This window comes from Brassica napus, chromosome C3, assembly GCF_020379485.1.
Source record: "Brassica napus cultivar Da-Ae chromosome C3, Da-Ae, whole genome shotgun sequence".
NCBI lineage: Eukaryota > Viridiplantae > Streptophyta > Magnoliopsida > Brassicales > Brassicaceae > Brassica > Brassica napus.
In genome coordinates, this window is record NC_063446.1 from 17471428 (window position 1) to 17485737 (window position 14310).

At 34.2% G+C, this 14310-nt stretch overlaps 2 protein-coding genes across 2 annotated transcripts; both read left to right on the forward strand.

Moving 5' to 3' along the window:
- Positions 1 to 3492: 3492 nt before the first annotated feature.
- LOC106388384 (UDP-glycosyltransferase 76D1-like) lies at positions 3493 to 5229 on the forward strand. Its single transcript, XM_013828434.3, has 2 exons — positions 3493 to 4002; positions 4089 to 5229. Exons 1-2 carry the CDS (start codon positions 3546 to 3548, stop codon positions 4976 to 4978), a joined length of 1347 nt encoding a protein of 448 aa, XP_013683888.2. The 5' UTR covers positions 3493 to 3545; the 3' UTR covers positions 4979 to 5229.
- A 4446-nt stretch (positions 5230 to 9675) lies between these two features.
- On the forward strand, positions 9676 to 13185 carry LOC106388383 (nucleobase-ascorbate transporter 3). The gene is made up of 14 exons (XM_013828433.3): positions 9676 to 10000; positions 10402 to 10499; positions 10586 to 10762; positions 10849 to 10949; positions 11036 to 11111; positions 11185 to 11244; positions 11331 to 11515; positions 11599 to 11695; positions 11783 to 11869; positions 11966 to 12024; positions 12117 to 12208; positions 12313 to 12390; positions 12476 to 12636; positions 12778 to 13185. The coding sequence occupies exons 1-14, from the start codon at positions 9844 to 9846 to the stop codon at positions 12994 to 12996; spliced, it is 1647 nt and encodes a 548-aa protein (XP_013683887.2). The 5' UTR covers positions 9676 to 9843; the 3' UTR covers positions 12997 to 13185.
- Positions 13186 to 14310: the final 1125 nt, after the last annotated feature.

The window sequence follows — 14310 nt, forward strand, 5'->3', positions numbered from 1 at the left end:
TATAGCCGCTTTGAGAGTCATAAGTGTTATTCTTGCTAAAACCCCAGACCATTGCATCCGTAAACTGAAGATTCAGTTTCATCCCCAATATCTGAGCGGCATCTTCCTCAACAAAAAGATGTTGAACCCTCTGAGCGTCCCACGTTCCATACCTCTCATCAATAAGGTCACAGACTCTGAGAGTCAGGTCTACTTTATCAGTTCTATATCGTGGAGGCCTAGGAGTGGGCATGAAAAGCCAGTTTTCATACCAAACATGCTTATCTCTTTCATTCCCAATTCGTTTCAAGATCCCCTGAGATAGGAGCTCACGTCCATGAACTATTCTCCTCCAAGCATAAGATGGTCTGGTACCTATAGGGCAGTCCAAGAAGTCTCCTTGTCTAAAGTATCTGCTTTTCATGACCCTAGCCAACATAGGCTAAGGGTTAGACCATATTCTCCAGGCTTGCTTGCATAAAAGCGCTTGATTGAACCAAGCTATGTCCTTGAAACCCATTCCACCAAGTTCTTTAGGTTTACAAAGCTTCGTCCAAGCGACCCATGGAATTTTTTTTTTATCCTACAGTACCTCCCTACCAAAACTCAGTCATGATGCTCGTTAGTTTCACACAAATGTCTTTGGGCAGCCTAAAAGAACTCATCGCAAAGACCGGTAATGCCATACCCACAGACTTAAGAATGATCTCTTTACCTCCTTGAGATAGTATTTTGAGCCCCCACCTTTAAGTCTCTTCGAACTTTCTCTTGAATAAAACTCAGAAGTTTACTTTTGGAACCACATAAACATTCATGTAATCCTAGATAGGATCCTTCACCCCCTTCCGTAGCTATACCCAATACTGTTTCATCTCATTACGAACATGTTGAGTAACTTTGGAGCCAAAAGTAATCGATGATTTGGAGGTGTTGATCATTTGACCGGACGCATCACCATACAACTTCAGTCTCTTAACTATTTACGCTCCTTCCTCTGCAGTTGCTTTACAAAGTAGCAAGCTATCATCGGCGAAAAGCAGGTGGTGAACAGTCGGGCCCTTTCTTGACAAGTGCACAACCATTCAGCTTCCCAGACGTCAGCTTGATTAAGAGTACTCACCAAGGACTCAGCACACAAAATGAAAAGGAATGGAGATAAGGGGTCTCCTTGTCGGATCTCTCCCTCTGGTTTTATGATGCCATGTTGTCTACCGTTTAGGAGCACCGAGCAGGTAACATAACTGATACATGATATGATCCATGTCATCCATTCAAAACTCATCCTCTCCAGTAGGAACTCAACAAAACACCATTCGACACGATCATAAGTCTTTGACATATCCGTCTTGATAGCCATGAACTCACTGTCAATTCCATCCTTCGTCCTCAAAGCGTGTACCATCTCATGTGCTACTAAAATGTTATCAGTGATAAGACGCCCACTAACAAAAACACCTTGAGTATCTGATACAATCAGATAGAATTGTCTTCAATCTGTTGCTGAGTATTTTAGAGATGATCTTATAGTGCACTGAACATAGGCTGATGGGTCTTAACTCAGTCATCATCGATGGGTTAGTAACTTTGGGCAGTAAGAAAATCTGAGTATGGTTCCATCCAGCAGGTAAAACCATCGTCCTGAAAAAAACTTTGCACTTCTCTAACCGTGTTTAGACCCACAATGGACCAAAATCTTTTGTAAAACGTGCATGTTAGTCCATCTGCTCCAGGCGCACTATCTTCCTTAATGGAAAAGGTTGCGGCCCTAACTTCCTCAACAAGTACTGGGACCGTTAACATCGTGTTCATAGCAGGAGAAACTCTACTCAATCATTTAGAACTTAAAGATGAAAAAACTGTACTTTCCGAAAAAAAAACAGAAACCAAAATCGGGATTTGGAAGGAGTGTTATGGGAACTAAAATTTACACTTTCAAATTTGATAGCGGAAGAAAGCTTAGTTTTCCTTGAAGACAAATACATATTTTTTTTATAAAAAAATTCATGTATAGATTGTTCAAAATAAAGGTAAAGCACAAGGATCAAAAAATAAAATTAATGAAACCAAATTTAGTTTGCTACATAGTACCACTTAATATCCATAAAAAATAGAATCAAATTAAGTTTTCAAAACAAAAATTATCCTGCTTCTAAGTGCAGATTCAGATCTAGTTATCCCCTATATATTATTTGTGAAACATTACAATTTTTTTTTGTAGCCACATGTCATCACTAGGATGATTCTTAGAATTATTAGAGAAATAAGTTGGTCCATCTAATTATATAATAAGTTTTTTTATTAAACTAACCATAAATTTATTATTAATGTCATTTATTATTTCCTTAAATAAAGATTACGGAATTACCTAATGTGGGTAAAGTATATATGACAATTAATGATTTTGAATAATAAAGATCTAATTAAAAAAATGTATCTTCTATCAAATTTGTTTATTTTAAAACTATTAAAATAATTTTAAAAAAAAACACAATAACCATATTATAAAAATTTAGATTTTTCTGTATATTTTATATTTTGAATTTTAAAAAATGACTATAAATTACTAAAACTGTTAAAAGTCTCACATTCAAATTTTGCGATCCATGGTTTAAAATTTTTGTTATGAAAAAATACAAATGATTACAAAATCATATAAACAAAAGTCTAATTTAGTTAATCATTAAGATTTAAAATATATATGTATATATATCATTCTAAATTAAACTATAAACCATATTGAATAAATAAATATTTTAGTTTCAAAATTTACTTTGAATAATTTTTTTTTATAAAGTTTTGAACTAACAATGTTAATTTTTTTTAAATTATCAATTACTAAAATTATTAATCCCACAATGAAAATTTTGTTATCAGTAATTTAAAGTTTTTGCTATTAAAAATACACATGATAAAAAAACATATGAGTAGAAAACATCATTTTAAAAAAATAAATAGACATTAATATTAAAAATATACTATGTATGTTAATATCATTTAAATTTAATTACATATCCTATCAATTTTTTTAAAAAAAATGTTTGGATTAATAAAACTGATTTATACGTTCGCACCAATTTAATTATATATGTAATAGTTAATGACTTTTAATTATTCAATATATATTTATTATTTCATAATATGTAAGAACATATAATACATAAAATAATTTTTATATATAACGTTTATCCCGGGTCTTAATCTAGTTATAATTATATTCTGATTCACATGTTTACCATGATTAGTCTGACATATAGTTTCTTCCTAACCATAATTAAGTTAGCGTTAATGTAAAAAGCTATGACCTGTTGCGTCCGATTACTTTAAGTGATGGTGAAGCAATAAGATACCGAATTCTATGAATCTTAATTAATCTTGCGTTAATTAAACTGGCTATTAAGTGAATGAATGGTCAACTGTCTTTATCGATAAAAGACAAAAACAATGACAAAGTCCGGTTTCCACGAAGTTCCTAATCAACAACTAATAATCAAACTCAGCGACCTTTTCTTAATAAAGATAATCAAACTCGAGGATTAGTGGAGAGAAAAGAAAAGAATAAAAATATCATGGACGAGATTCGCCAGAAAAGAGTGCTGATGATTCCTGCACCATTCGAAGGTCATTTACCTTCGATGATGAACTTAGCCTCATTCCTATCTTCCAAAGGCTTTGCCATAACTATCGTTCGAACCCAATACAATTTCTACGATATCTCCGCTGACTTCCCGGGTATCAACTTCTTCACCATCGACGATGGCTTGTCTGAATCCGACATGTCGTCTCTGGGGCTCCTTGACTTTATCCTGGAGCTTAACTCTCTCTGTGAACCCCTCTTGAAAGAATTTCTAACACTCACGGATGATTTTGACTTTATTATTCATGATGAATTCGTCTACTTCCCTCGACAAGTTGCACAAGATCTGAATCTGCCGAAGATGGTCTTTAGTGCTTCTTCAGCTGCCACTTCGATCAGTCGATGTATGCTTATGGAGAACCAAGACAAATGGGTACACCATGGGGAAGGTAGCCTATTGTTAATAAGTTTTAGTCTTCTTTTAAAAAAAAAAAAATACACTTTGTTGATGATGTTTGGGGTTTGTTTTGCCCAGAAGCAAGATCTAAACTTGAAGAATTGGTGCCAAAGTTTCATCCCTTTCGATACAAAGATCTACCTGTGACAGCTTATGGATCTATGGAGAGACTGATGTTACTTTACCATAACGTAAGCAAGAGAGAGACATCTTCTGGTATAATACACAACTCTTCCAATTGTCTAGAGAACGTATTCACATCAGCTGCAGAAGACACCTGGGGGGTTCAGGTATATCCGGTTGGTCCACTCTATATGACTGATTCCGCAACCACATGTCCAAGTTTGTTTGAGGAAGAAAGAAATTGTCTTGAATGGCTTGACAAGCAAGAAACAAATTCCGTGATCTACATAAGCATGGGAAGTTTGGCAATGACGCAAAAGGAAGAGTTTGTGGAGATGGCCATGGGATTGCTTCAGAGTAACCAGCCTTTCTTATGGGTGATCCGACCAGGTTCCATAACGGGGCAAAACTCCGTAGACTCATTACCGGAACAGTTCAGCCAAGCGCTGACCCATGGCGACAGAGCTTTTGTAGTGAGTTGGGCCCCACAGAAGGAGGTGTTACGGCATAGAGCGGTGGGAGGGTTTTGGAACCATTGTGGATGGAACTCAAGCTTGGAGAGCATAAGCTGTGGTGTGCCAATGATCTGCAGGCCATACTCAGGGGACCAAAGGGTAAATACTAGACTTATGACACATGTTTGGCAAACTGCATTTGAGGTCGAAGGTGAATTGGAAAGAGAAATCGTAGAGACGGCTGTGAGGAAGCTTATTGTGGGTGACGAAGGTAAAGAGATGAGGAGGAGAGCTATTGAATTAAAAAAGCAGGTTGAAGACTCTGTGAGAATCGGAGGCTCGTCTTATAGTGCTTTAACGAGTTTGGTCGATTCAATAATGGCATTATAAGTATTCAACACGGTAACATAAACTAAGAAATTCTGAATCGAAAATGTGGGGTGAGAATCAGTTAATAAGTATGTGCCTTCAACGAAAGCAATAAAAAGAAGAGTTTCTTCGAAAGAAAATGTGTGGATGCAAATTTATGTTAATTTTTTTAAGACTGTTGTGGAGTTTTGTAATTGGTTGAAACATTTTTTTTTGTAACTCGACTTTCATATTTAAAGACATAAGAAATGAATAACTTTACAATCCAAAAAGGCCATATGGGCTAGGTGAAGAGACCCGAACCAATTTGCTTATGTGAGAGAGAGAGAGAGTTTGAGAGTAACTAACGTGTTTTGAAGAATGAACCACAGAACAATAATGCACAATTGCACATATAGGTTTCGGAGGGACTGCCAAAGCTAATAATGACCTATGAATGGGATTGCGAGAAGAGTAAAATGGTTGATGTAGGGTTAAAATTGTCAAACAAATGTTAATATCAACTCAGGTGTAGAAACCTAATTAGAGACTATTATGGACATAGAAACCAATTAACGTTACATTAAACGGTGTTAATAATTTGACCGGGGCTAAAAAGGTTTTCGCACAAAAATTATTGATTACATATGAAATTTAAACTTTATAAAAACTAGATTTTAATCCGCATGTCCGTGCGGATTTTTTTTTTTTTATAATTGTATTTGATATTATTACAAATGTTTTAAATATATAATTACCATTTTAGTGTTATATATTATGTAACTCTATAATATTATTGTTTATATTTCTTATTCGGCATTATTAATATATAAAGATTTTCTTAAAACATTTTAATTTGTTTTTAATTTTTATTACTTACTAATATGTTTTCGAATTAGGTACAATAAAATAACAATATGAAATAATCAAATAGAGAATCTCTTTAAAAATATGTTTTTTCTTTAATTTATACATTTTGCATCTAATACATTTTTAAAATTTAATTATTTGTATTAAAAAGAAATATGTTTAAGATAATTTATATGTACATGTTGTGTTTAATAAAATATAATTTAACTTATATCATTCTAGTATTTTATGGGATTTATAAGTAAAAAAATTGTTTTGTTTAAACAATATAGCCCTATTGTTTTAGTAAATTTTATACATAATAATATATATCATATTATTTTATTAAATTTTATTATATATGATATTTTTTGGATGTTATGATATTAAGTTTTATTTTTAAAAAAATTAAGACTTCAAAATATTAGGTTGCTTTAATTTTTATATCGTGGTGTAATTCAAAACGTTATTCTTTATTATCTATGATTTTATCTTTTGTAAAATTCAAAATATTATCATTTTGAGATTGAATATTTATTTTCAAAATTTTATATTTTGTCAAGAAAACTTTGAAAAATTACACAACTATTTTTGAGTTTGGAACAATACATCAATTTTGAATTTGCTTTTGTTACTACATAATAAATTATTTTATAAAAAATATTTGATTTTTTGGCAATATTTTTTAAAATTTTATCAACAGATTTTGTTATAATTAAAATAAAATTAAATTTATAATTCAAATTTATTTGTCATTAATATTTTAAATGAATTACTAAAATTTCATAGTTTACTAATAAAATATTTTTTAAATATTTTATGAACTAAAGGTTATTATATACTATTATATTTTGTATATAAAATTTTTTAAACAATATATTGTTGAAATTTTCAAAAAAAATTAAAAAAATAATATATAGTTGTAGATATAAAAGGTTAACCTATGTTAATACATTTATTTTTGTATAAAATTATTATATAGTTTACGAATTTTAACCCATTATAATGATGATTAATAATTTATTTAAATGAATAAAATTAAAAATATAAATTTGTCAATTTATCTATTTAATATTTTTTTCATATTTAATTCATATAGCACTGTTATTTTTATATAATATATAATATATTAATATAATTTATAAAAAGTAGTATAGAATTTTTATTTTCTTGTTTTATAATAAAATTTATAATAACTAGGTGGACCGCCCGCGCGCATGTGCAGACACAAATATGATGCATATATTGTATGTATAGATATTATTAAGTGAAATCTTTCTTTCTATCTTTCTATATCTCATTCATTTAGGTTTTGTATCTCTCTCGCGAACTCATTTCGATTATCTCTTTCTCTCTCTCTAAATAAACAATATTCATGAAGAATCATATTATGTTTAAATCATGTATGTGTATTAGTACATTATTAATTAATCTGATATAACAAAGATCGAGTGATATTTAACAAATCGTGTAAGAGAGAATGTGATTTAAAAACTTGGTTAAAAATAAGTGTTCAGGTATCAATGTAGATTTTCTTTTGATACTATAGTATCATTGATGTATATTCGTTTTTGATATTAAATAAACTAAAGTTCTTTTATATCAATATGTATTATTATTTTTTGGTAACACAATATAATAGTAACTTATGAAATGTAAACTGAATAAGTGTTTCGGAAGACTGTATATAAATGATAAAGGATGTGTAGATTGTTATATAATATGAAGGTTTAAAATGATTTTACTTACATTGAACCACAAAAACCATAGAGAACACCAAGTTTTACAAAGTACCTTTAGCCCCGCGTCTCCGCACATAAGGGTAACCAAGTAGAAACAATTGCACGAACTCCCCAACTTCCAGCAAACGGGGATTGAACCTGGTGTCAGATAATCGATCCTCAGTCTCAAGCCATAGATCATCATCAAAAAGACTTGTATAAATCAGTTTAGAAAACATTTTCTCAACTAACACATTTAAAACTAAACACATAATATACTACACGTACTTATAAGCCTACGGATTCTCCACATCTTAAGGACCACAATCACCTCTCCACGACCTCTCATGTTTTCAAACAAATTCCGAAAGACATAGGGATGATCGCAAGTTACAACACATTTTATCTGACTTTCACTATTTTGAATAAAACAATGTGTTAATTACACTACACGATAAATATTTTCTTTGGATCATATGATATTTTGTACTTACAGGTTGTCCCGTATGTACAACGCCATCTTCGGCCCTGCAGGGTCATCGAAATTGGCTTCAGTGTTGTCGACGTTAGGTAAACAAAAAGATCCTCATCATCATCAATAGTTAAAGGTCGCTCACATCCTACCACCAACGGAATGTAGCTCATTTTCAGTTTTTCCTTACGTTTATTCAACCCAAGCTTCTTATACATCCTCTCTTCTATCATTGATAAAGTCATATCCTCCACTAAAGTCTTCACAATAATACTAAACATGCGTTCTTTGAATTAAAAATGAATGCTGACGTGATTCCTTATTGTATCCTGCCAAAAAAAAAAAGGAACACACTCAACAAACTGCCTTTAGTTGTCCAACGTTCTACATGTTGTTCCCAATATTATCAGTTATCCTAAGCTTTATCAGTTGTTCCGAGTAATACATTTTTACTACAATTGTCTAGAACAAACTGAATTAGGTTTCAGCTGCGGATCGATCTACCTCCCATTCTACGGCCAATACACCCCCATTCACCCACTCAAATGCATTTTATACCAATTGACCCAACAATGAATCAATGACGTTGAGCATTACTCCTAATTCGAATCGATTTATAATCCACTACAACCTACTGGAGAAAGAGCTCGATTCCAGTCAAAACTTACCAGCCAGAGATCAAACCTTACCAAAAACTCCACCGGCCCCGACGGAATGCTAGACGTCGAGATGATTGTTCTACGCTGTCGAGAAACTTCGGGAGAGATCAGTCCACACCGAACTGCAGGATGGATTGATGGAGGAGGAGATGTGGGGAGGAAAGAGACTTTTTTTTTTTAATATTCGATACCAAACCGATTTGGATTTAACCATACCACAATTCTAATTCCTAAACCCAATTGAAATCAATTCCATCCGAAATTCTGTTTTTCTAATTTTTTTTTTCAGAAGGCTATTTTTCGTTATTCTGTATTTCATTAAAGGGAGAGGGGCATATGCGACTAAGGAGAGGCATATGCGATTCTTTAATGAGAAGCAGGGGGTGGGGAGGGGGGGGGGGCGACAAGATGATATTCCGTATTATGTTAAAAATGTGTGAGGCGGCCATTAAAAATCGTAGAAGATGTGAAAACCATAGAAAGAAGAAGACAACTTAATTACAAATTTGCCATTAATGAAAAAAAAAATAGAAAATAACTTATAATACTCGAACCCTTGACATCTCTTATATTAAAAGCATCTATTTCCAGTGGACCATGTTAAATACATATAATATATAAATATTTAAGATATACATTTCTACAAAAAAAAAAATAATAAGTACAAAAATTTAATCGCTGAATAATTTCTGATTAGTCTCTGATTTTTTTCTAATCGCCACGACTCACGCCTAGCGTAGTTTTGAACATGGTTTTTGTACGGCTATATAAATCGAATGTAGATAAAATATATTGAAATACATTGGTATAGTATTGACCGTTTTCCCGTCAAATACCCATAAAGAATCATGGAAAAGACAAGAACAGGAGGACAAAACGAAATTTCATTATTCGCCTTAATAATGAATAGGCGCAGTACAAAATAAACAATTTAAAGTTAAACTAACAAACAACGGGGAGTTATTAGTACTTTATTCTAAAATGAATTATACATTAAATCAAAAATAAAAATATATATTTACTCTGTTGCATCTCCCACAAAGCAAACAAGTGACTTTATTTTCTTCGTCTTATTTATTCTGTCTCGAGATTCGCTTTTGTGCTTCGAACCTCTTTTTATCATCTTCTGCTTGTCGGTTTAGTTTGGAAAACTTTCTGCAACTACAAAGGTAGATTCCTAAAAAAGAAGAGATATTCTATTAAAGAATGGTAGAAACAGGTCACCATCATCAACATCCACCGGCACCGGCTGCAGCCGGTCCTCCGCCGGTTTCATCTATGGCGATTTCAAGAGGAACCACTTGGACTCCGGCGGAGCAACTCCACCATCTTCAGTACTGCATCCACTCTAACCCTTCTTGGCGTTAGTCTCTTTCTCTCTCTACTTTCTTGATTGAATATTCCGATCCAGATGCAAGAAGACTTTATAAGTCAAAAGTTTCTTTGAAGTCTACTCCTCTCTCTCCTTATCCGCTCTGGCTTTCTTGCTTTCTCTTATGTCAAGAATAATCTTTTAGATCTCAGTATCGGATTCGATGCTTTTGTTTCTGCTGTTCAACTATATAAAAGCTTGTGTAGGGTGTTCTAAGTTTCAAGACTCTTGCATAATCGTTCTTGAGCCATACTAATCAATTTCAATCGTATATAGTTATATACTTGGGCTTTTTATATCATATAATAAACTGTCTGGTTGGTATGTTATTACTTTAATTTTCATATAAAAGAATTATTCGTTCTCTTAATTTTTTTCATTTTCATTTACAGATGAGACGTTTGTACTTGCTTTCCAGCATTACATCGTGATGCTCGGGACTACTGTTTTGATTGCCAACACACTTGTCACCCCAATGGGTGGAGATGCTGTATGTTTTTCTTTATTTGGCGTTCGAATGGGACTATATTGTTTTCTCAAATGGAATATTTTTTTTTTGTTTGTTAACAAAAACAGGAAGATAAAGCGCGGGTAATACAGACAATATTGTTTATGTCGGGAATAAACACTCTGCTACAAACCCTTATAGGAACAAGGCTTCCCACGGTTATGGGAGTTTCATTCGCGTATGTTCTCCCTGTGTTGTCTATCATCAGAGATTACAACGATGGTCAGTTCCAAACCGAGAAGCAGGTATATTAACACTCTTATAGTTCCGCGCTACTTTTGTTACATTTTCTTGATTTTTTTTTTGAAATATGCCATTCCCATTCTTACAGAGGTTCCGGCATACAATGAGAACAGTACAAGGATCTCTAATCATTTCTTCATTCGTCAACATCATAATTGGATACGGTCAAGCGTGGGGGAACTTGATAAGGTGACATAAAATCAATATAGAGTATTGTTGGTTCAGAAGCCGATGGCAGTTGTAATATTTTTGAGATACTTGTTTCTTCAATGCAGAATCTTTAGTCCCATTATTGTTGTGCCGGTGGTTACTCTTACGAGCCTTGGACTGTTTGTTAGAGGCTTCCCATTGGTAACGGCTCCATCTTAAATACTATATCAGCTTTTAACAACTTTTTCCTATCTTACCATGTGAAGTTTTACAGCTTGCAAACTGTGTGGAGATTGGTCTACCAATGCTGATTCTGCTGATCCTCTCACAACAAGTTTGCCTTTTGTTTTTGTTTTAGCTTTGTACACGATGGTGATTGTTTTAGATGTATATTTATGAATATTGATGTCCGTCTTGCAGTATCTTAGATTCCTTCTCCGAAAGATTCAAATGATACTTGAAAGATACGCTTTACTAGTTTGCTTGGCACTCATCTGGGCTTTTGCTGCTATCCTTACTGTTTCTGGCGCATATAACAACGTCTCCGTTGCAACAAAACTAAGTTGCCGCACAGATCGCTCCTTTCTTATGTCCGCTGCTCCTTGGTTTGTTTCTTATATTCTTGTTTTTTTTTCCATCCAAGGTCAGATATCTTTAGAGTCGGTTGCTCAATTCTCATTTTTAACAGGATTAGCATCCCGTACCCGTTCCAGTGGGGGACTCCGATATTCAGAGCGAGTCATGTGTTTGGAATGTTCGGTGCTGCGATTGTCGCATCTGCAGAGGTACAACACATTTATTTCTGGCCTTCTAGCTTCTACAGATACAACTTCTTCTTATTGTTGGTATGTATGTGTATCCCAATTTTTCAGTCTACCGGAGTATTTTTTGCTGCATCTAGACTTGCTGGAGCAACAGCACCTCCCGCACATGTCGTCTCTCGCAGTGTTGGACTGCAGGTTTTTAAATCCCATACTGTCTCTTTTTTTTTTTTTTTTTTATAATTTTCCAATGTTTAAACTAATTGGTTTTAATGTGTCATATTTTCCTTATAGGGTGTTGGTGTACTCCTTGAAGGAATATTTGGTTCCATTACTGGCAATACTGCATCAGTGTAAGTTGTAAACACCTCTCCTCTCAGCATGTCTTTTATTGAAGTATACTGTTCATGTTGATATTTAAAGCCATAAGATCTTTTATTTATAGCGAAAATGTCGGTCTCCTTGGACTCACACGAATAGGAAGTAGAAGAGTGGTGCAGATATCAACAGGTTTCATGATATTTTTCGCCATATTTGGTTAGTCTTTCCATCCCAGTCAATCGTCTTTTGATGAATAGGGTTCAGTTAATAAAAGTTCCCATTTTGTGTTTTAAATCTGTATTGTATTTAATGAACTTCAGGAAAATTTGGTGCCTTCTTCGCGTCTATCCCGCTTCCCATCTTTGGCGGCGTATACTGTATACTACTTGGAATTGTTGGTGAGTAGTAGCATGTGGTATAATGAATCTACTACACTTGCAAGTAGGAACTGCTTCTGATACTCTTGTTACGTGATTGGCACAGCTGCTGTGGGTATATCGTTTATACAGTTTACGGACACCAATTCAATGAGAAACATGTACGTTGTTGGTGTCTCTCTCTTTTTAAGTCTTTCCATCGCTCAGTACTTCATTTCCAACACTACAAGAGCAGGATATGGACCCGTTAGAACAGCTGGCGGATGGGTAAGCTTTTTAAAGATCTAATGGCAAATATTTTTAAAACTCCAAATATAGATTGATGTTTTTTCTGAAAAGGTGGCATAATACTTGCACTATACGATGTTTATTTTTCGTAATGCAATCTCCTGGTGACTTTTGGTGCAGTTCAACGATATACTTAACACGATCTTTGCTTCGGCTCCCTTTGTTGCGATCACTGTGGCGACAGTACTAGATAACACGTTGGAAGCAAGGCATGCCATCAATGAAAGAGGAATCCCGTGGTGGAAGCCGTTTCAACACAGGAACGGAGATGGCAGGAACGAAGAATTCTACAGTTTTCCTCTTAGAGTTGGCGAGTACATACCAACACGATTCCTTTGAAAACTGCCCTCTGAAAGTTTCTTCTGTATGGGAAATGTAAGGGTTGTGCATGTCATGTATTTTCAGTTGGGAGGGGGAGGAAATATTCTAAGGGATAAGAATGAACATAAGACTGATGGATAAAGCTATTTTGCAAACTTTCACTTGTGTTACCATTTCTTTTGCCTTAAGTAAATTGACATTTGATTAGGTGCTCCTGCCCTTATATTAATTACTGTTAGATGTGAATTTTACTCAATTTCAGATTCTAATAGTACTGTTTGTTTTATAAACTCTGGGATTGGCGGCAGCGTTTCAGAATTACAGTCATGGCCACGGTAGATGTTGTACAAACAAAACAACACGGATCTGTTTATTCAGTCGCTGCGTCAAGTTCAACCCAGTAAAGACGACTGAAAATTTCAGCTGCAGCTGCAATTCTGTTTCCATGCTTCTAATTGTCTGTCACGACTATTTTTAGTTAGAACACCAAAGAATTTGTTTATGCCCTAGCCGTATTTTTTCTGACTCTGCCGCTAATTGCATCGTAGGAAAAAATAACAGGGTAATGTCACAAAAGAATTACACAAAAACCCAAAAGAAAACACTAGGACCATAGTGGTCATCGAAGTTTTCTCATACAGATGGTCAAACCAAAATCTAAGAGATATCAAAGCATTAAAAACAATTATAGATGAACACGATATTCGTTGGAGATCACGTGGCTGTTACGATCCATTTTTTAGCTTCTATTAAAAGAGCGTGGAAGGAGAGGAGATCCCAATTTCTTTATAATATCGCAATTCTGTACGTTTGGATCCCCACAGCTGTATCATTCTTATCATCAATAATATACACATTTTTCCTATTAATTCGCTAGTTAATATACTTTGAGAAATTAACAATAACTCATAAACTTTTGTAATTACTAAACTAATCTTCAGGGCTAACGAAAGTACCAAAAACCCCTCGATGTTTGTCTAAAAGTTTTCGAAGAAACAATCTGATGTGCCGCAGTCCACGGATCAGTACATAGAACCAGCTCAGCATTGAGTTCAGAACGTTCTGAACATTTCAACCGAAGTTCATGTTTTTTACTGTACCGGACAGACTGATCGTGCAATGTACTGGACCGTCCCGCATACGTTTGAAAAGGAGCTTTGGCTGGAACCATGGCCGGATGACCGATCTGACCGTACTGGAGCTTGCCTTTCCCGTCCAACTTCACATTTTAAGACATATGGTCGAGCTAGAATCCACTTTGGACGAGCTGGACGAAGTGACACTTACTTGGGCGAGCTACATGAGCTGAGTGAGCTAAATGATACTACTCTG

Excerpts from the sequence above, each read along its gene's own strand:
- LOC106388384 (XM_013828434.3), top strand. The coding sequence starts at position 3,546 with ATGGACGAGATTCGCCAGAAAAGAGTGCTGATGATTCCTGCACCATTC. Across the intron at positions 4,003-4,088 it reads ATGGGTACACCATGGGGAAG|AAGCAAGATCTAAACTTGAA; the intron begins GTAGCCTATTGT and ends TGTTTTGCCCAG.
- LOC106388383 (XM_013828433.3), top strand. The coding sequence starts at position 9,844 with ATGGTAGAAACAGGTCACCATCATCAACATCCACCGGCACCGGCTGCA. Across the intron at positions 11,870-11,965 it reads CTCGCAGTGTTGGACTGCAG|GGTGTTGGTGTACTCCTTGA; the intron begins GTTTTTAAATCC and ends TTTTCCTTATAG. Across the intron at positions 12,209-12,312 it reads GATATTTTTCGCCATATTTG|GAAAATTTGGTGCCTTCTTC; the intron begins GTTAGTCTTTCC and ends AATGAACTTCAG.